This window comes from Bombus vosnesenskii, unplaced genomic scaffold (assembly GCF_011952255.1).
Source record: "Bombus vosnesenskii isolate JDL3184/JDL3185 unplaced genomic scaffold, Bvos_JDL3184-5_v1.1 scf7180000013293, whole genome shotgun sequence".
Classification (NCBI taxonomy): domain Eukaryota; kingdom Metazoa; phylum Arthropoda; class Insecta; order Hymenoptera; family Apidae; genus Bombus; species Bombus vosnesenskii.
Genome location: NW_022882944.1, coordinates 1,394,338 through 1,416,573, shown reverse-complemented (window position 1 = coordinate 1,416,573; position 22,236 = coordinate 1,394,338). Strand labels below are relative to the sequence as shown.

General features: G+C 36.2%; 2 protein-coding genes and 2 long non-coding RNA genes across 9 annotated transcripts in view; 1 reads left to right on the top strand and 3 right to left on the bottom strand.

Annotated features, from left to right (window-relative positions):
* LOC117232852 (pleckstrin homology domain-containing family G member 3) overlaps window positions 1-18,528 on the top strand; it is a 94,184-nt gene extending 75,656 nt beyond the window's left edge. For 2 of the 6 annotated variants that reach the window (XM_033492554.1, XM_033492555.1), the window contains 11 exons: window positions 10,346-10,903; window positions 12,085-12,305; window positions 12,394-12,494; window positions 12,560-12,676; window positions 12,782-12,932; window positions 13,002-13,340; window positions 13,414-13,509; window positions 13,615-13,744; window positions 13,829-13,986; window positions 14,081-14,170; window positions 14,303-18,528. In XM_033492554.1, the coding sequence (XP_033348445.1) occupies window positions 10,346-10,903; window positions 12,085-12,305; window positions 12,394-12,494; window positions 12,560-12,676; window positions 12,782-12,932; window positions 13,002-13,340; window positions 13,414-13,509; window positions 13,615-13,744; window positions 13,829-13,986; window positions 14,081-14,170; window positions 14,303-16,534 (4,193 nt within the window). In that variant the 3' untranslated portion in view covers window positions 16,535-18,528. The remainder of the gene's footprint in view (window positions 1-10,345; window positions 10,904-12,084; window positions 12,306-12,393; window positions 12,495-12,559; window positions 12,677-12,781; window positions 12,933-13,001; window positions 13,341-13,413; window positions 13,510-13,614; window positions 13,745-13,828; window positions 13,987-14,080; window positions 14,171-14,302) is intronic. The other 4 variants (XR_004493204.1, XM_033492557.1, XM_033492558.1 and 1 more) reach the window with 4 other exon arrangements.
* LOC117232863 lies at window positions 1,193-2,389 on the bottom strand. The gene is made up of 2 exons (XR_004493211.1): window positions 1,771-2,389; window positions 1,193-1,370 (listed from the first exon to the last, which is right to left on the bottom strand). It is a non-coding gene; the product is annotated as an uncharacterized LOC117232863 (long non-coding RNA).
* Window positions 9,464-10,418, bottom strand: LOC117232862. Its single transcript, XR_004493210.1, has 2 exons — window positions 10,329-10,418; window positions 9,464-10,250 (listed from the first exon to the last, which is right to left on the bottom strand). It is a non-coding gene; the product is annotated as an uncharacterized LOC117232862 (long non-coding RNA).
* LOC117232856 lies at window positions 10,914-12,089 on the bottom strand. The gene is made up of 2 exons (XM_033492567.1): window positions 11,513-12,089; window positions 10,914-11,417 (listed from the first exon to the last, which is right to left on the bottom strand). The coding sequence occupies exons 1-2, from the start codon at window positions 11,734-11,736 to the stop codon at window positions 11,243-11,245; spliced, it is 399 nt and encodes a 132-aa protein (XP_033348458.1). The 5' UTR covers window positions 11,737-12,089; the 3' UTR covers window positions 10,914-11,242.
* Window positions 18,529-22,236: the final 3,708 nt, after the last annotated feature.

Genomic DNA, 22,236 nt, shown 5'->3' with positions numbered 1-22,236 from the left:
CTTTGCCATTATATGGTAATATTTATATAAATTTGATACAAGTATAGAGAGGATACACAGTCCATAGATAAGTAACTGAGTCTCCTAGAATCTCATTGTGAAGACAAATGTTTGCCTTCAATTTGTCAAGATTATACTAAGTACACCAGTATCTTCTTAAATGGAACTGTAGAATTCTACACAAAAGAGTAGCAAGGTACTTGAAAAGTGATTAGTTTCGAAAGATTTAACTTCAATCGTAATTTCTAAAGATTATCCATAATCTCGTAAAGCTTATCGTATGAAAAACAAGAAAAACATAAAGAGTGCTTGTTGTTGTCTTTCCTCAACTTCCATGCGACGAGCGTTACAACGTCCGAGTTAAAATATCTTTTAGACTAATCGTTTCTCCAGCAAAATATCTTAAAAGAAAAACAGTACAGTATCATCGAAACAGTTGGCGGTTTTTGACGAGTATATTCGTCACGAACAGATAGCAGTATCTCGCGTTACGACGAGTATCGTCATCTACGGTCGAGATATATCGGAAATAAACAAACCCAACAGCGTGATATTTGCAAAGAAATCGGAACCAGAATATTTATAAATTTCTCAATTAGACAGAATTTCTCAATGATCGTTTATTATCGTCTACAGTCGACTGCATCGAAATATATCGCGTTGAAATAATAATCAAAGTGAAAGAAGATGGCGGCGCAGCGTGTGGCGTCGGGGTGAGGCGATAAAAATAGCGAGTGGGTGGTGAAGAAAGGGGGAAACGTCGGTTCATTGACGAAAAGCAATAGAAACGAGAGGCTCGTCTCGAGTGGCCGACGTTTCTGTATGCCCACCACGTTGCTCTGACTCACGAGAACGCCACAGCTACGTGGTAGATCGTCGCCGTAGTCGCAACTTAAAGCTGCGTTTACATTGGTCCGCTAGACACCGTTCCAGTCCAGCGATTTCGGTCCAGCACTGGATCGAAACTAAAATAACGTAAACAGTGTTTTCATTGCTACTGCGTGCCGTCGTTCCAGTCCGAAAATCAAGCTTTCGTTCCAGTGTTTGCTTACATCTCATCATACATACATTACATCAACGTTTGTTACTGGAATCGCGTAGACGGCTCAATGTCCAGCACTGGCTGAAGCGTGCACGTTGCTATTGTTTTATTCGTCTTTCTTTCTCTTTTTTTTTTTTTTTTTTTTTTTTTGTTGAATTCATCGCCGTTGTAGTCTACTACTTTCAAAGGATCAAAAACGGATGGAACAATGTAGGACATGGTTTGCTTTCCAAGCCAAACCGCTGGAATGTAGTAGTTGGTTATCGCTTCTTAGAGGAGGTAGTCTAAATATAGGCTGACGCTTTTGCTTCACCACTTATTGCCAAACCTGTTGAAGATTTTCAGGATGTAATACTTCGATGTACTTGTGTATATTATTAATATACATAATTATATATATAATTATAGAAATATATAGAAATATACGTAAAACATGTTTGTTTTATGATATGCAGTTCTACTGTTCCATGTTATAGATCGTAACCTGTATTTGAATGTCCTTTACCGACGAAGTTTATTAAAGTTATGGAGTTAAAATAAGCCGAAGAGAAGTCACGCCTCTTTCAAATTGTACATTCAAAGTGAAAGGAAAAATATGCATTTTTAAAAATTCAACCGTTCCATATTATAAACTCTAGCGTGTATTTGAATGTCCTTTGCCAACGAAGTTTCAAAAAGCTTCGTATAATGCACGTGATATAGTGGTAAAAATTCTGTGGCAAGCGTACCGATACTTGTTGAAAGCGAGGTAATATGTAGCGCTGTAGAAATCGCTGGGTTTCACGAGGTAATACCCGCTACTGTCGAATCATTTCCATGTCAGTCCCTTCGCTGGTTAAATCGTCCGACACAGTCCAACGGTGGAATTCGACAATTCCACGCCTAGTCTATGATCAATAGCACGCCTCGTCTGCGATCAATCCCTTTGTCAAACGTCGAACGTAAATCGTGCCGCAATCGTGGATTACACGTCGCGCGATTGCGGGTCCGCCTTAATGGCCACGTTGCATGCCGCACAGTCCGGCATTTGAGCGAGGATTCGGGACAAAAATCAAAATTCGCTGGCCACGTTCGCACGTTCACGGAATAGTTTCGCGCGTTTGCAGGCCACGTTTTAGCGTTTAGATTTCACGTTTAGATTTCACGTTTAGATTTCACGTTCTACGTTGCGGCAGTTGAACGAGGGTTCGGGACAAAGGTAAACAAAAAAGTAGCCTGTGACGTGCAGTTTTTTGACTGAAACTTGACACCAGGCGATCCGACGCGATATCGAATCTTTGTTGGTGATTCGTCTGCCACTTGGCTCGCTCGAAATATCTCGAATATTTATTTCTTTGTCTAACTACACACGGTTTAATACAACCTTAGCAGGCCCGGTCAACCGACCGATTTCAAAATTTAATTTAAAACTGTGCATTGGTCGTTGCTTCTTTTCTTCGTCTAACTTTATATACATTTTTATATGATCCGATTAATATAAACGAGTTTCTCGATTTTTCTTAATCGAATAAAAAGTTCGTCGATTTTTTGGCCAATTGTCGCTTACGTTTCTAACGCTTACACGCTGATAATATCATCGAATAATAAGATCAAAAAATCGAGCGATGATCATTTCAATTTTTTGTCCACCATGTGCCGCACTGCGCCGGAACGATCCATTTTCCTGACAAAAGTTCGCCAGGTAACCGGATTCCACGTTAATCCGGGGCCAGGTTTCGTTGGCATATGAAAATGGTCGCGCGTCGGAGGGTCACAAGCAGAGAGGCTACAAAAGGCAATTAAGTAACCGTCGCAACGTCGTTTATCACCAGCAATTTATGGCGTTACACGGTAGTTACGAAACGATTATCCGCACGCTGTGGCACGAGCTACGAAAGTAAAAGAAAAATAAAAAAAAAGGAAGAGATTTTACGAGCAATCTTATTATACCAAATTGAAAGAGCATTTCTGTAGAAACAAACGCCTGCGGCCGGCTATTTTCTATGTGTACTAGCGCTGAAAAATCTTACAACTTAGGACAATCGTTATATATAAAATAGATTCATGATAAAATATCACAGTTTTATTTATTTATTTTATTTAATAGAATAGACTCTTATATAAACTTTTATATCTTAAATAAACTCTTAAGAGTTTTCAGTGGTAGAGCTAAACAGTTGCTTTTACATTTGTTGCTTCGTGTAAGAGGAGACGATTTACGTCTCTTACGTGTTGTTTGCTCTAGCAGCGTGTTAACCATTTATCGTAGCTCGAAAACACGTAAACAACTGCTTCCTAATACTAAGGTTTAATCGTGGCAGGGATTTTTATCAAAAAATGATGTCATCTTTGTTTCTTGAACTAGATAGTCTTACTTATGTCTTCTAACAATATCTGCTGTAATTAGTAGTAATTATTGTGCAATTTCCCGATAACTTTGACCCTTTTTTCTATGATAAATTACAAGTTTTTTTCTTTTTAATCAAAACCAGTATTTTGCTCTTTTTCCGGTATGTTAGATAAATAGTTATCTAGAAAAGGGTACTCTTATCCTCGTTAGGAGCCTTTCTTTTCTTTTTTTTTTTTCATTTTTTCATTTTTCTGACAAATAAATCTCCGATTAATTGATTTTGTCTGCGATGTTAAATTGGAATTTGATGTTCGACAATATGCTCACAATTGGAATTCCTGTTCTTCCGATGAAGAAGACAAGTTTCTCGAGGAAAAAGGAACTTGTATGTCCTTCAAAGTACAACATCTCGCTTCTTCATCGGGTTTCTTGAATCGTCTCGTCTACCCTTAGCGTCGAGTCGTCGGTTTATTCGCCGTTTCGTAAAGGAAGCAAAATTAATCTGTAAGCAAAGACGAGAAACAGGGTCGTTCTGGACAGATCTCGAGGTGAATAACCGAGAGGAAAGCGTCTGACTGAGCAAGATGGAGCATAAAAGTGGATCGCAGTAAATCTAAACCTTGCGAGGAGAGTATCATCGACTTTATACACCCATCAAACGTCAAACTAATCTTTTTCCCGGCTTTCGGTTTATTTTAATCCAACAATAAATTGTCCGTGAAACCGCATTGAGAAACCGAGCAATGTTTCAGTTCCTTCCAAAGGAATCGAAGCAGAGATCCGAATGAAAAATGGAAAAAATGTTTCAGTTCCTTCCAAAGGAATCGAAACAATAAAAAATGGAAAAAATATTGATTTATATTACGTTTTTTAATTATTCCGATTAGGAGGACTATGAAATTGAAATTTTTCAAACAAATTGACATACAAAGCAAAGAAAACGATGGATCAGGAAATTGTTTCTAATTATTTTTAGAAACTATTAGAAATACTATTGGTTGGTTGTCATTGGAAAAATGTTTAAACAGCAGTTGGAATAAAAAGTATAATGAATAGTGTGGCCTAAGGAATTATTTCTAATTGCCATGATTAGGAAAATTCTGAAATAGAAACTAAAATAAACGATACGAGGAAACAGTGGCCACGGGAAATATAATTTTTAATTATAACGATTAGACAAATTCTTGAATGTTGAAATTGAAACGAAAGATTGGAAGAATAGCGGTACGCGGGTTTATCTTTAGAAAAAGTATTGTGGCTGTGGATTTTTAGGTCACCCAGTAGAGCGGAGTACAGTGGGCCCCGTTCACGATAAAAAGCATATAAATGTCAACGTGTGGCCGTTCTTCACGATGCCAGTGAAGTTCAATGTACTTGAACTGGCTGGTGATTTCCAAGTTTTCCCACGATGCCTCATTGAAGACCGGCCAACCGGTATACTTTTCGAAGATGCATAAATGCGTCATCATACATGGGTAAATCATATGGTTGAGCTTGGAGAGAGATGTTGCTCCGGTCGAGAAAGTATAATGAAGATGTTCTTAAAGTTTCACTCGCCAATTCGCGCTTTAAAATTTCTCTAAACGAGAATTACGCCAGACTGCAAGTATTTGAAGGTACAATGAAAGAGAAGAAAATTTGTTTCGTAATAATTACAGTCTTTGATATCAGAGTCAAATGCTTTTGAAAAAGAATTATTCTATGTAGCTTGAAGATTTATACGACTACGAACATCGTATTCTAACATAATTAATATAATGTTATTATTATTAATGTAATAATATATTTAATGTAATATATATATATATATACATAATTACACAATTATCATACAAAGATTTACTAAATCCTCTAGCTATGATTAAAATAAGATCTCCATAGTATAGTACAAATCTTCAAACTACGTATAATAATACATACATATAATTCTTTCAAAAATAATTTTTCTCACGCGCATTTGATTCTAACATGTATTCTATATATATGTACATAATTGGAATACAATTAAACACCTATTGTCTATTTTAATTTGTGAAATTATCCTCTAGTGATTTCTGGTAATTTTCTTGAACACTGCAACAAGCAATCCCTGATGTGTATTTGAATATACTATATACATAAATATAAATAACTAAGTAATCGTGCAGTCATCTTATCCTAACCTAATCAACATCGGGTTAGTTTCAAACGAATGAGATGAATTTAAAGTTGTAATGAAATATGTGTACAACGTTCATTTTTATCGACATTTAAACATGATTAACGTGTGCTTATTTATTTATACCATTTTAAGCGCAATTATCTTTATATATAGTATATTAAAATACTCACTAGGGATTGGTTATTCCAGTGTTCAAAAAAATTACCAGAAATCATTAGAGAATAAAGAAGATATACAGATATGGTATATCAAACGTGGTTCTATTTCTAAGAAAAAATCAGTTCCAACACTCTATTCCCAATATATACCTCGAAAGCACTCGATCCCAGACAAAATTCCACAAAGTCCATCCGAAACATTCTGCTGCGTCTATCATCCGATTCGGATTACTTCATCGGCCCGCTGGATCGCTTCTCACGAATCGGAGAACGGGGTCACGCCACGGAGCATCTTTAAATCCCAACAAATCCACCCTTCGCCATTTGTCTTCTCGCACCGGAAGTCAGTAATTTCTACTCACCTGTCGCGATAAACCAGTATTTTAATCCTGAAAGAATGCCAACTACAGAGAGAAGCTAAACTCTTTAACGCTAGGCTTACCAGGCCTGGTGAAACGACCGGTTTCAAAATTTAATCTGAAATTGCACCTTCCTTCTTACAATATTTCTTTCGTTCGTCTAATTTCACGCAACTCCTTGTATCGTCCAATTAATCAGTTTCTCAATTTTCGTTAACGCAAGAATTTACATGAAGTTGAACGAACAAAAGAAACGACTGTCCACGGTGGTCATCGACAGACCCGCGTTACTAAATCCTCTAGAAGGATTAAAATAAGATCTTCGTGGTCGTATAAATTTGCGAAATACGTGTAATAGACCTTCAGAAATGTCCAATCTTAAAAAGCAACCTTTGCAAGAGCCTAACCTTCACCTTTGTCTTTGCCAATCCGACCAATTTGCGACTTTTTCGCAACTCTCTTTTTGTACGTCATTTGGGACGACTAATTCCTCCGACTTGTCGAAAGCACTCGAGTCGTTCGGCTCGATTTTGAAAGAGTTACTCGGCTCTAAGTCGTCCGTATGTTAATGCCAGTAATTGTACAACTATAACGCTGCAGTAACGAATAATAGAAGCGTTAATTCGGGTGCGAGGTGAGACGGCGAAGCGTGTCATCGGTCTCGAGCGTGACAGCCGCGAGGAAGCTGGTGCACGCGAGGCCGAGACGAAAGTTGGTCCCGTTCTATTATTAGCCGAGTTCCAGCCAAGTGCAACATCGCGATCGGCGCAGGCAACGCATATGGCCAGCAACGAGCGAAGCGGAGCAAAGCGGAAAGAAGCGGAGCGAGGGAGATACCGTGTCGGCCTGATCTGCCTCTCCACGTTACTAGATTCTCTGTTTAGTTATTTTTTGTTTGTTCCTCCCCCTCTTCCTCATCTCCTCATCTCTTCCTCTTGCTCCTCTTGCTCTGGACCTCGATACGCTGCTGGAGATGGATGAACTGATTGTGTCGAGATTTCAGGATTTATCGACCAGCGTTCTCAGGATGGAATATTTAGATTAGCGAAGAAAGTTTGAGAATCGGACAAATGTCTTTGCGAATGAAACATTCTAACATATTCCGATGGTTTTGGATCGTAATTGAGTAACTTTTGCGAATTCGGGGAATCCTGGAAATTAATAAGGTCGTAGGGCAAGCGTTAAAGCAATTGGTCGAGACGTAGTTTAAAAATGGAACGTGTTCCATATGAAATATTAAAAAATACAATGTTTCAAGATCGACTAAATCACTTTGAAGATACGATACTGGGGATTTCCAGGATTTTGGCATTTGTTAGCGCAGTGAGAAAACACTGCAAGCGTTAATAAGATCAACTGATCGAGATAGGTATATTTTTAGGGTCGAGTATTTCAGATTCAAGCATCGACTATGTATATTCGAGATTGCTATACGAGTGTCTTGGATTATAGTTTAGGGACTTTTGCTGATATTGGCAATTGTTAGTGTCGTTAGAAGTATCAATAAATTGATCGACAAGTATCTTCACGGTGGAATATTTACATCAGCGAAGAAATTTTTAAAGATCGACTAAACGTCTCTGAGGATGAGATATCTTAAACGTTTTGCATTATGGCATGGGAATTTTGGTAATTATCAGTGTTATAGGGAATATTGGAAATATTAATAATTGAGATCGAGCGATATCTTCAGGACGGAGTAATTAGATCGGCGAGCAAAGTTTGAAGAAATTCGAAATCTCAAACTTCCGTTCGAAGAAAGCGTAGAGATGAAAGGATTTCGAGTTTTCATGAAGACGAAGTAAATGTATCTGACAATAATTTAAAAGTTCTTAGATATTTTAGGAATTTTATGTCTTATAGAGAACATTGAATAAAAATATCGATGATCGGTGGTGAAATATCTTCAGGCTGGAATATTGTACGAATAGAAAATAATTGAGAATTTTTATTAAAGTTATAATCGAGGAAAAGGAATGTCCCGCTGCAATAAGTTAGCGAAAGATTTTACGAGAGAAAAGGTAAGTTGGGAATATTTGCAACAAATGTTTTACTTTCTTGTTTGGACGCAAATGTCCGGCAAGCAAATTGGCCCATCGATAAATCCCACGGTGGAAAAATACGGTTTGCTTTCTTTGCACGTTCTTTACGAGCCGTGTTTGCATTTATGCTCGACACAGCTGCAAATTCTGAAAGAATAACTTCCTCTGCACCGGCTCTTGCACCGAGGGCTCCGTATATCTTGCTCGGATCATTACCGTTGCAACTTTTTCCTACATAAACGTGGAAACTGAGTTAATTATCCCCAAGCTGAGAAAGCTGAGCTAAGCTAATTAAAATAAAAATATTCGCTAATAGCGGTGGCATAAAAAGAAGCACATTAATTGTTACGTTACAAGAGATGTTTGCCAATCATCGTGTCGTAAAGAAACGTTCGTTAAACGACGAATCGCAGGAAAAAAACTATTTAGTGAATTATAGAAAAAGAAGAAATTTGTCGAAATAGTGCTTCGATGAAGAAACCATAAAAGAAGTATAAGAACGATGTTTACTAATTATGAAATTTAAAAAAGAAGAAAAACAGGAAAGAGATTAATAATCTCTAAATTGTAAAAAATATATTCAGTGATGTAAACATTTTCCTCAATTTATTAAGCTAGCAATCAATGAAACAATCTCAAATCTTAATTAAATAAAAAATAGATAAAAATAAACATTAGATACACTCGTGTGCGCGCAATTATCTTTTTAATTTGCCTCAGTTTCCTGTATGAAAGAGGAAAAAGAATCCGAGATTGTTTTCAATTCGTTAAACCAGCGATCGATGAAAAAATCTCGAATCTCTGTTAAATAATAATAATTTAAAAAAAAGAAACAGAATTTTTTTAAATTGTAACTCAGTTTTTTGCGCGGAAGAAGAAGGAAAGATCCGATATTACTGTTAAAGAAAACTTAAAAAATCGGCTGCGACTTTCGCCTAAGAACTTTCTCCTTGGATCACCCTATAGAATTTCAGCGCGCGCGAAATGCAAAAACCGCGCGCGATACAAGTTCATCGGACCACGTTGATTCACGTCAGACTCGTGGGGAATTGGAAACCATCAGGGCTGCACGTTTGTTTATGCGATATTGTTATGCTTCGCTCGAAGTAAAAGCACGATCTTTCTGCCTTGCCAGACACACCATATTCGCAATAAACGAAATTCCCCGTTACACGTGCGAAATCGGACCGTCTGGATGCGATAAAGCGCCTAGCTAAAGTCGATTCTCTAGCTTTCTTCCGATCTTATCGCGCCTCAAGTGGAAGATAGCCGAAACGAAACTGTTTTCTAACCTGAATGATCGAGTGCAGATATTGGTAACAAGATTTCGATGCCTTAGGTGGAGGTTAGGATAGTATATCTAGGGATTTTCTAGGGTAAATCATATTTTGAAATGATAATAACAATATTTAGTTGGTAATAATATTTGGCAATATCGATAAACATCGAAGTATCTTCTGAAACTCTCTCTATATTTTGGGCGGGAATGTATGTCGAAATTAGGTGTAATTCTTCAATTTAAATTTTATGCGAGTGTAAGAACAAAAATTGATGAAATATTAATAGGAAAATCAAAAATTGTATTGGCAAAGATTTTTTAAGGAAAGAGCGTTCGATGTTTCTTTTCGATCCTCTTGCGGTGTTACACTCTCTGTAATCTTAGCGAGTACTGATTTTAATGAAACTCTAGGGCATCCTATTCATCTAGGGAACCCTAGAAAATTAAATACACATATTTCTACGAATAAACATTGGAGTCACGCAGAAGCTAAGTTGATCAATTCCGCCAAGTTTAATTGCACAATTTATGAAGAATTAAGTAATAAATAACGCATTCTGATGGCAAAATTAAACAATTAATAACTAAACTTCAAATTCTCGTAAAACAGAGTCGATCAATTTACCTACCGAGTGTTTGCTTTTATCCTTTGAGCAGAAATTTGTAATCTTCGCGTAATCGTGCACCATTGAGACGAAAATTAAAGAGCGAATGGATCGTCGAATGAAAAGATTAAAAAATGCCATACCATCGAAGATACGCGAACACGATGATTGAGAATCGCTGCTTCGGAGAATTAAGTAATCTTCCAATCTCGGACAGAATCTTACAGAACTGTTACCTACTTTCGACTTTCTGCTTACTCAATTCCACAAGTTACCTAAAATTACATTCGTATCATATATCACATATAAGAAATATTCCACGATTTCTACGATGATCAGCTTGCCTAACTTACATCTCTTCATGTTCCAGGAACAAGTACGGATCTGGTGCCCCAGCTGTTGGGGATGTTTGACGAGTTAGCTCGCCGGGGCAATGGCTACACCGACCACGTGGTACTTCCGCCTGCCTGCAACATACCAGCGGCACTACAGAAACGTTTGAGCCTGGTATCCCATCGAGGCTCCATATTCGGCCAGTTCCATCCTGAATTATCCAAACCCCAACCGGATGACGCTATGGCCGAGCATCCAACGTCAGAGAACACCGTGGTGGACATAGTCGCTGATGACGTTACGCCTGAGAAAGAGAACGACGCGTTACAAACCCTGGAGAACAGCCAACAAGAGAATAGAAGCGAGTGTACGATAGAGAAGAAATCATATAGACGCGAAAGCAACGGTCTCACGCCACTTAGGTACAACAGACGATGCAGAAACGCTGCAAGACCGCTTTCTGGAAGCTCCGTTGCGTCCTCTGGAAGCTCGAGTACCTCCTCCAGTGGGTGCAGTAACCAGGGCAACCAGTGCACCATCAATCCTTATTTGGCGTCAGTCGAATCGCTGGCAGACACTTGCGCCAGTTCTCAAGGTGAGGGTTCAGAGGGCTTTCGCGAAGTTGGTGAAAGTAGAAGAAGGTTTGAAAAGGATTGCTGGTGTTGAATGATCCGTTTGGAGAGTTCTAGCGAGTTTCTTTGAGGAGATAGAAGAAGTATTTCCTTTACGTTTAGACCTAAAAACAACAGTTGATGATTAGAAGGACAGTCATAATTCTTGTACCAGACAACCAATTTGAGATTATTTGAAGCACTAAAACCAGTTGATAACATTTAATGTTCCTCGTCAGTCAGGGATATTCTTATCTTCACCGATGACACCTTTTCCATCATAAAATAATTTCCAATATAATCCTAGATCATATACCTTCTTTTTACCTCCTTCTTACACCTTTCCTCCAAGTATACAATGTCAACAGTATTGCTGTAATTCTTCCTGAGAAAGATACCAAAAGCCAAACAAAATTATCATCATCAAGCAACAGCGCGTCAATCGATGTATCTCTATAGATCATTTTAGATTTTCTTTCGACACTCCTTTCTTTGCGCCTTGATTTATTAGAAGAGAATGGCTTTGTAAAGTTGTACAACGCACGATAATAAATTAACGTATAGCGTCGAGGTTTAAAAAGTTTGAAAAATACCTTAGAAATCCGTTTCTAGATGTATTGGTCGAAAGAGATTTCAAGGCCTTCGACTTTCTCCACGGCTGTAGCGTAATCAACGGCAATGACAGTAATGATAGCGGCAGTGGCAATAAACTTCTCTCTCGGCATTCCGTGGTCATCGTTAAGGGAAACCGTTGCCACGGCCTGGAATCGCAAGGAAGCGTGTGCGTTTCGACGATCAAACAACCATCTGATAACATGTTACGCGTTAAAAAATGTTCTTTCGAGCACACGGTTTTTTCACTTTCGTTTTAATGGAAGTCGTTTGACACTTAGAACCAGTTTGGAAGAAAGGAATGTTTCTGTCGTAGCGAGGATAAGCACTTGCATTAGCTTTGATCTTGATAGAGAACTTAATGAAGTCTGATGAAGTAGTTTCTTGGTTATTTAGATCAAAATTAATCTGGAGAATTTAGGATCCTTTAGATAGATAGCAATCTTTATAGATCTGTTAGTGTGTAAGACGATTCAATTAAACTGCAATCTATATAGAATTTGTTAGGAGTTTCAATAAATCTATTTAATGAATGATAAAATCTTGGGAACAGGCTCTGGGGATAGTGGAGTGGTGACAGTTTCGGAGGCCAACTGTCGAATAGGAGATGATGGAAGTGATCAAAGAAGAAATAGCGGAGAGGAGGATCCTTTCAATCCCCTGTGCCACAGGCCGCGTTATTGCGACCCCCATCGGAATCCTATGGAAAGGGTACTTCTTGAGATAGTCGACACCGAGGCGATATACGTGGAACATCTGCGACAGGTCATTCAGGTAAATATTTAGATGCAGCTGTATTATCTCTCATCGATATCATCTATCAAATTATGAAACTTATTTCGTTATTTTTTGTTATTTTAAGGGTTACCTTATATTTTGGAGAAACGATTCGGCATCGTTTGTGGATCAAATGCAGCTGAGTAACTTATTTAGTAATATTGAGGATATCTTCGAGTTCAACAGGTAAAGTAATTTCTTATGTATATCATAAAAAGATTGGAATTATCTATAACATAATTTGATTTCAGAGAGTTCCTGAAAGAGATAGAGGAATGTGGTCTGGATCCAGTCTGTGTGGCAAACACATTCATAAAGCACAAGTCAGGATTTAAAGTGTATACAGAATATTGTACCAATTATCCAAGGTAAGAGATATAGCAAGATAATCTGGTGGAAATAAATGCTACTTGATACTTGCTATATTCTTATATCTCTTAATTGTAGTTTGGTATTAATACAGTTCATTTTAGCACAGTTTCCGTTCTGACCGACCTCATGAGTCAAGAAAAGACTGCACACGCGTTCCGAGAAAGACAAGCAGCCCTAGGTCATGCATTACCTCTTGGATCCTTTCTTTTGAAACCTGTTCAAAGGATCCTCAAGTACCACTTACTTCTGGAGGTAAATTGTATCTTCAATTTTATCACTATATAAAAGAAAAACAATAGTCTTATGATCTATTATTTACAGAATTTGTCAAAAGAGTATGCAGCAGACTGCGAGGTAAGAGAAAATGAGACTGAAGGTAGCAAGGCAATCGAGGCGGCATTGGCTGCTATGACTGACATTGCAAAGCACATAAATGCAATGAAACGAAGGCACGAGCACGCAGTGCGTGTTCAAGAGATCCAGTCCCTTTTATACGGCTGGCCTGGTCCAGATTTAACGACTAGTGGGGAACTGGTAGCAGAAGGAAGATTCAGAATGTGGAGGGCCAAAGCTCCTAGGCATGCTTTCTTATTTGACCGCATGCTTTTACTCACTAAGAAAAAGGAGGATGGGCTTCTAGTCTACAAAGCTCACATTATGGTATCTATTCTGCTATTTCCCTTTCTGTACAATGAAACTTATTTACTAATGCCTTACTATTTTGTATTGGCAGTGTTCGAATTTAATGCTCATTGAGAGTATACCAGGCGAACCACTTAGTTTCCACGTGATTCCTTTCGATAATCCCAGATTACAGTATACTCTTCAGGTAATATAACCATTTGTATATTGATAACTATAATCTTTACATTAAATTCAATATTAATTTAATATTACACTGGTATATTTCATATATAATATTTATTATAATTAGGCACGAAACTTGGAACAGAAAAGAGAATGGACTTTACAGATAAAAAGGGTAATTTTGGAGAATTATAACGCGGTTATACCTTCGCATGCGAGACAATTGGTTTTGCAACTTGGCCAGATGCAACCAGAGGGTAGGACTATACATTAAATTGCGAATACTTTTCTCATACTGAACTGAACGATAATTGTATAACAATAATAAAACTGTTATGCAGACGACGCTTTGGCAGATAGAGGATCGGCGAAGAAGCAGCATTCTGCACCTCCAGAGTATCTAGAGAAACGAAAACAGGAGAAAGAAAGACGGAGATCTGAGACAGGACTTAGACAGAAATTCAAGAAAGGTGGCAGAAGGTCTGAGACTACAACTGAGGTACATACGGCTTCAGATGTTCTCTGTACAATATTCTCCAACTTTATCTCTTCCAATTATACTTAACTTAATTAGTTTTCTAATATTCTAATAGGATTCTCCAGCATCGCCACGGAAAAATCAAAACGAGGATTCTAGTGAACAAGGATTTAAAACTTCAGACGGACGCGGATCAAAAGTTAAGGTACTTAAAAATATAAATAATTTTCTTTAATTTAGGGGTTATATTCAGAACTTTAAAAAATCATCATTGTGCTTTTGTATCAAATTATGACTGATTATATGGCACGTGAAAAATATTTACTATTGCGTTTAGGATCGCTTTACCGGTTGGAGGAGGAAATCAGAGCCAGGTTTTCAATCTTATGTGTGCCTTAACCAGTCTGACGAAGAACAAAAAGAAGATACGGGTGATACGGGGTCTGCCACCGTTGAGACCGAGTGCGCGATTATCGAGAACGACAAGCATACGAACTCTCCACCACCTGAAACCAAAGAGAACAATGAACAGCAGACTCAAGCGCAAACAGTCGAAGAAATAGTTGGTCATATTCTCATGCAAAACCAGGAATTCCAGAAGCTCCTAGAGAAGCAGCGGACGAACAGCATAATCAACGTCAGACAGCAGCAACGTTTCAATAAACGTATATCTGCTGACACGTCTGATGACAGTGACTCAGAAAATACGAACTATATTGCAGACAATTCGGTTAACAACAGGATATCGCGTATTAGGTCAGGTCATCGAGAGCGGTTCGTTAAAACGAATAATACTTGGAACTCGTTATCTTCTCCCCGTGACCATCAACCTACGCTACAATTGCTGTATGATAATTTAAACAAAACTGAAAATAATAAATCGGTGGACAGTAATTCGAAAAACAAGATTAACCTTGTACAAGAGAAGAAAGCGTTGTTTGAAGCGTTCAAGAAACAGAGTATTGTGACAGAGAGTAAGGTTATCAAGACTGCGCTTAGGATAAGAGAAAATTCAGCATCGAGAAACGAAGAAGCAACTCAACCACAAGCTGCGAAGGAAAATGAAATTCAAATTGTAGAAAGCGACAAAGGAACGACTGAAAATGGCGAATGTACAACTGAAGTTAACCAAGAGGTTACCGAGTCTAACAAAGGTTTTGGAAACTATGATAACCTACAACACGTGTGGGAAGGTCTGCAAGAAGAGAAAAGCTTGGATGGAAATGACAGTCCGACTCGTCCGGCAGTCTGGTTAACCAAACTATGCGAAGGATTGCCAACATCGCCCCAAAAGTGTGGTTCTCTTCCACGTAGCTTCCAAATTCACCCTAATTCTAATCAGAACGTAACAAAGTCACGGTTCTTGCAGAGGGATGGCAAACCTATGAGCGAGAGACCATTTACCATAGCTTCAGACAAGCCAGCAGAGATTAACTTGGAGGACATGGAAAGGTACGCCTCTACATGTCAGCCAGAAGGAAGAATTGCCAAATTTCCGACTTCCGTTTCAACATCCACATCAACATTCTTTTGTTCATTGGACGATACATTGACAGACGCTTATTCAGAGATTCATATATCATCCACCACCACGAACATACATCCTGATCATAAAATCTATAGGGCAAACACAAGTGGGAGCACCATATTCAAGAACGTCCTTTCTAAAGCTGGCAATCGTCTTCAAGGTCTGAGGAACACCATGAGCACAGAGACTCTAGAGTGTAGCGAAGAATTGGAGAGGACCAAGTACTTCCGTTCTTTGAGTACAGGTAAGTTAAAGAAGAAGAGCAAAATGAAGCATTCGAGGGAATCCTCTTCGGATGTGGAAGAGCTCGTAGGATGCACAGCGAGGGGGGTTTCGGATCTGAGAATCCCTTCGGTTTATTACAAACAGGGAAGCTCAAGTTTAGGTGCTCGGATCGCTCAGTCTGACTATGCGGATCCAAGTGTACTATTTTTCGAAAGCAAACGATTTCAGCAGGCAAATAATCAGTCACAGACCAAGGAAGAGAAGAAAGATGATGAAGAAAGTATAGAGAACCGAGAAAGTGAAACGGATAGTTTCTATGAAAGATCATTCGAGACGATTGAGAACTACGTAGATGCGGATGTTGACGACGCGTTCCGGGATAGTGCAATATTTAGCGATATCGAAGAGGTTCTGGTGGCCAGGCCACAATCGAGTCAGCCTCCCGAAGATTGCCCGCCATTTAAGAGCAAAGTGGCGCCACCGGTACCAGCGAAGAAGAAAACAGAGTCTATCACAGCGGTAAATCCCTCAGGACACAACGTTGCGACGACGAAATGCAAACCTAACGTGGCTCAGAAACCCGATTATTTGAAGGTTAAGTCGGTTTTCTTAAAGGGACAGCAAGAATTGGACTGTAAAATTCCGGTGAGAGCTCCTGTGTCTGAAAGTGGAACGTATCATTGTTCTAAGAACAGTTTGCAAAGCAATTGCTCGTCAAACAGTGGTGAAGAGAACGACGATGTGTCGGCGGGACAGAGCCAAGCAGGTTGGGTAAGGAAGATAGTGGGTCAGTTGCAGGGTCACATTGAAACGTAATTTATGCCAATGAAAGTGTACAAATCTCGTAGCCTTAAACACAGGAATTTCACGTTTGCCGATATTCTTAATCCTTTTGAGATTAGCTCATTTTAATTTATATATTGGAATATTCTTTTTTTTGTCTTCGCATACTTGATAAAAAAAATGTAATAATTATACTGTGGATGCTTATGCGTTTATGAAAAATTTCTATTTTTAACATAGTACGCAAACTGATACAAAATGTCCAAAATATAGTCCATTTTCTAAATTATATTCATAAAAATATGAATTTGCATGAATATCCGCAGTCTAATTTAAATATTTCAAGAAGTATTATATATCTTGAAAGGATTAAGTAGTTATTATCTAGAAATCAATAATACTCGTTTGGATGATGAAGAGTCAGTTTATTTTTCAGTGATCTATTAAGTACAATTATCTTTGAGATTATATTTTATTAGTACAATAGAAGGGAGGAAGAAAGATTGAAAATAAAGTGGAAGTAGAATAAATAAAGAGTAATATTGGTCTAGATAAAACTCAGATACTTCAATGAAAGACATAGTATGTACATAATGAATTACTGTGGACACATTTTGTTTCATTAGTTTTTACTATTAACATTTATGTCCGATCAAGATTTTAAAAAAATATTATTATTATGTACATGTTACGTTTATGTTTATTCTATTCGTGCTTTATGTAAACTATTTCCCGCGCAAACATGAAGTTCTAGTGTTGAAGTGTATTGTACAACATTGAAACAAATACTGCCGAACAAGTTGTCGTATCGTGTAAACTAGCGGTAAAAAGAACAAAACGTAATTAAGTGATACTTTTTCAAAATATCGTATGTCATATTTAATCCGTGTCATATATAAATTTAAATGTTATGTTAATAATACAGGGTAATCAGAGAAAATTATTTTTGAAAAGCCTTTTCATGGAGGAAGCTGTTATATCCTTTGGTAATTTAAATATTTTAATAAAATGTATTTTCTAGTGAAACATCGATCACCATGTAAGTAAATTGATACGATAAAGAGTTGAATATTGACAATTGTATAGTCACCCTGTATTGTTATATAAATTTTTACAAGGACAAATTTTTTCATATTTTAATGTCGTTAGTCAGACTATTGTAAATCGTTATACATGTCGACTGAATGTTTTAAGCGTCGATGTACTTGCAAATTAACTCGTTAGGATTCAGAAATGATTATTTTATTTTTCAACAATAAAAGTGTTCGTTTGAACAAAGAGGGAAGTCGCTTCTTATTTTTTATTTATTCGCAGAACCTAACGGGTTAAGTTTAATTACAATTAAAAGAAGAAAATTGGAGAAACCCGAAATATATTTCTCTGATGGATAGATAAAAGAGTATAAGTCAAAATTTGGGCAAAACAAGATATTCTAATATATTCTCTATTGCTATTTTTTTGCTTATAGTCCCAATAACACCTATTATTCTTTCATATTACGAGTATTTTGTGTAATTTTGCACTTTCAAATTTTCTATAAATGCATAAAAATTCGCAGTCTAATTATAAATGCTTCTCTGCAAAACCAATAATTTTGGATTTATACCCATTTGCCCGCCCATCAGAGATTTAAGATTAGACAATAATGAACTCACGATGCAAATGAGATTATGATTTATTTGCAATCGCATTATGCGAATGATCTAGTATCTTTGCAATAAATCAACTTGATTATTGTCAGTTTTCGTTTCCATTATTCAAGATCATTGTCATACTTTCACATTGAAATACTTCGTAAGAAGGATCCGAAGGTGAATTCGAAGATCAGGTCCTGATTACTTCAGGTAGGTTTTATTACGAGAAATGTCTATTTACAAGAAGTTTCGGCTAGTCATGTTTACAGATACGAGAGTAAATAATACATAATGTTCATAAATTAGCTTTGCAATACTGCACGTGTATAAAAAATACAGGAAGAAGAAAAAGAAGAAAGAAAAATTACTAAAAGATAGAAAGCTCAATGAACTAAAAGAGAAAAACAAACGATCGTTCATTATACACATTATATACAACTGTAGTAACTATATAATACATTTAATTGTTTAGTATTATCTCGAATGAGAGTTCTCTCTATTTAGAAGAATTTTCTTCTTTCAAATCTCCGTTAGTGTTGAGGTTACGAATATAAATATAAAGAATAAATTAAGATTCGTTATTTCGTTTACCTAACAAGAAAGCATCTTGTATAACGATACAAGGGAAAGTAGTGCGTTAAATACGATCTTTTCGACATAAAAATCGTCTCGAGTCATCCATTTCCGTTTAATTACAGGATTATCGTATGCTAATTACTGAAATCAATGTTGTCCAATGTTAAGCTTCACAGATTAAGGGACTTTCCCCATCTTGTCTCTATTATGCTACTGGAGTGCCATCTACTGACGTCTACTTTGAATATTCCCGCGCAATTTTTGTTCGTTAATCTCTTTATTTCTTTCAAGCGATACTCCAGCAAAGACAAAACAATACAAGAAGCTTTGTTCGAGGACAACACTGATTTGGATAATGGAGACCGATCGTGCAACTTTCTGCTGCATCAAAAGGGTGAAGACATCAGTGTTTTCCAATTAGAACTTTTTAGGAACTCCTTTAATGTATAATTTATTTATATAATATAAAAAATAATAAAAACACCAATCATAGGTTTTATATAAAATTTAGGAGTTCCGTGAAACACGAATACGACGTCATTATTAGGCTGAGGATGTTTACGCAAATTCAAATTTTTGTGGTCACAACTGAAAAAATGGAACCTAAAAAGATATTTATTATGTGTGTTCTGAGCATTTTTACATTATCGAATATCCTATAATTGCATAAAAATCCGCAGTCTAATTGTTATGAAAAGTCTTCTTCGTAAGAAGCATTGGAAAACGCTGTTGCAAACGAACGAAAGAAATTTAACGAGATCGTTATCTCTTTTTCTTTTGCTTTTTTATACAGCACCTCATGGAGATGCTACTTAAATCTACAAAAATTCATTTATGCGACAACGACACATTCTCTTCCTACGATTTCGTTTGCAAGAATATTCTCATTAAATCATCGTCTCTATTCGCAGCTAAAGCTTTGGTTAATAATGCGCTATTGACAGTATTGACAATTCTTATAGTTTCCCCCATTCCTTTTCTCCCACGAAACAGCGCAAACTAACGAAATCCCGATGACATCGTTATTCACGCTAATCCTTATACTTCTTTGAACTTACATTTCTTCTCCGAAGAGCATTTTTATTAAATATATATATTCATATATTTATATTTATATATATCTCTCTTTTTCTTTTGTCTCATTCTCCCTAAGTCGTATCGTCATTCTTACAACACCAACTTGCCTCTTAAAATATTCTTTTTTTATGCTTACACTCATTGTTAATAGAAAACATAATACATAGCTGAACAAAGAACCAAATCAATTTTGATAGCATAACTTAATGATATCGTGGGAGAGCACCTGTAAAAATCCATGATCTATGAATCCCAAGAGTGATTTTGCAATTTCTCCTAATTAATCCAGCATTATTTATATATAAAGGGTAATAAAGACAATAGAAATAATTTTTCAAGCTCAAGAACATTCCTTTGTTACATTAAGAAATAAATTATAAAATAACTAAATGATTGCAATTTTATTCATGTCACTCTCAGGATTAATTGTAATATTATTGTTATTAGAAAATAATAGAAATTGTATAGAATATAAGATCTGAGAGATTACAAGACATACAACAAATGTTTGCTTTTTGTACAGTTGTAAATATAATCTTGTAATTTTTTCAGATAATTTTATATTCCTCATTCGTAAATAGAGGCAAAGCCATTCTGGTCAATATGGACAGGTACATGTTATCGCTGTACTATTTGTCCTACTGCTATAGAAATCTACATTGTGTGTGAATTGAACAGCAGAAATATTGGTGATTCCATAAAAAATATTAATATAGAAGATACAAATCTTTTTCATGAAATCAAATGTTGCAATTTCATAATGCTCAATTTACACACAGCATACATATACACGAAGATTCAATAAAAATTAAATATTTTCAGCTATGCACTACATTCAACAGAAACACTCCTGAAGAATCTAAAATTTTGTGGTCATAAGGAGAACATGGATATGTAAAATCTGCATGTGTAACATGTTTCTGAATTCTTATGTTTTCTTCTTGATCCTAAATTTTTGTTTCCTAATAGTTGGTCTGCCATGAAGTATTTATAATTATTTTTCTCTTTTTTTCCTAATACTCTTTTTCACTGTTTAGTTAGTGTAAATGTTGTTGCATTTAGTCAGTGTTCTTGTATATGCGTTTCGCGCTACATATTTGATGCCATGAATGAAATTATTGTCTTTACAATAATATAAAAGTTTGCCAGGTAACATTGCAGTGTCATTATTTACGACATTATTGAAATAAAAATTCAATCTTTTCCTTATGTGGAATCTGTACGCAATAATGTTTACACATCAATGAAATCAAAAGAACATACGTGTATAAAAAATTAGTAGTGTATTGGGTTAGCAACTAAGTGATTGCGCATTTTATCATTAGGTGGTAATAACAAAATTTGCTATCACTTAGTTGCCAACCCAATATCTTTATACATGTAATGTACATACATTCTTGAATGCCTAGAAAGCATATAGATTTTTTATCTTTCATTGGTTCTAGTAATCTATATCACACCATTATACATTTGCCCCAAAATTATCTTTAAAACGTGAGAAAATACTAATTACATGAACAGAATATGTACTGTACAATTTAAAAGATATACTGAAACAATTTTTTTAACAAGAAGCATTCGAACGCTTACAAATCTATATAAAAGAATGTTATGAACATTTAGCTATTGAATAACAAAGATGAAAAATGATTAATAATTTGAATGAAACAACGAGCATAATTGAAATGTTAGATAATGTACAAAAATTTCATTTAAATGCCAACATTGCAAGCACTCAATATCTCCTAATGGTACATGCTTAATAGCAAATACAAGGAAGACATTGCTTTATATACCTTTCCTTTACAAGTCCTACCAATTTACATGAATAACACCCTACTAGACTTTTCCATCATGTTGTTATACGATTTGATTAAACAATTTCACATTTGATTGCTCAAGCACTGATTGTAATTGCATACTAAACTGCTGACACAAATGTGTAAATATACTGACGCATTTACCTGCTTAATCTTATTCCCTGAAAAAACATCTCTCTTGTCTTTAAAGCTATGTCTATATATATTCTCTTAAAAAACTTATTAATATTGCAGATATTTTAAGAATCATCTTCAATTCAGCATTCAAATGTGACACTATATTTAACAATAAGACTTAAAAAGTAATTAATTATCACTTTGTGCACTATGTGCATGCATACAAGAGCTTTATGATGAACGAATAAATTCTATCTCATAGACTTTATTATATTTGGAATGGAACATTTGAATAAATATGTAGAAATTGATATCTAAAGGTAATATGCAAGACAAGAGTGATATTTAAAATGGTAAAGTTTACTATCCTGGACATACTTTGAACACATGATCGTTTCAATTCTTTCCATTTAATAGACTGTCAGCATAAAATGTTTCAAGCACAATTTTGCTGCATCTTGGGATAAATCAGTATTAAATCAGTGTTCAATCTTGTCTTAACATAAGTGGT

Coding starts and splice junctions, on each gene's coding strand:
- LOC117232856 (XM_033492567.1), bottom strand. CDS start 11,736: ATGTTATCAGATGGTTGTTTGATCGTCGAAACGCACACGCTTCCTTGC. Junction 11,418..11,512: donor TCTAGAAACGGATTTCTAAG/GTATTTTTCAAA, acceptor TAATAAATCAAG/GCGCAAAGAAAGGAGTGTCG.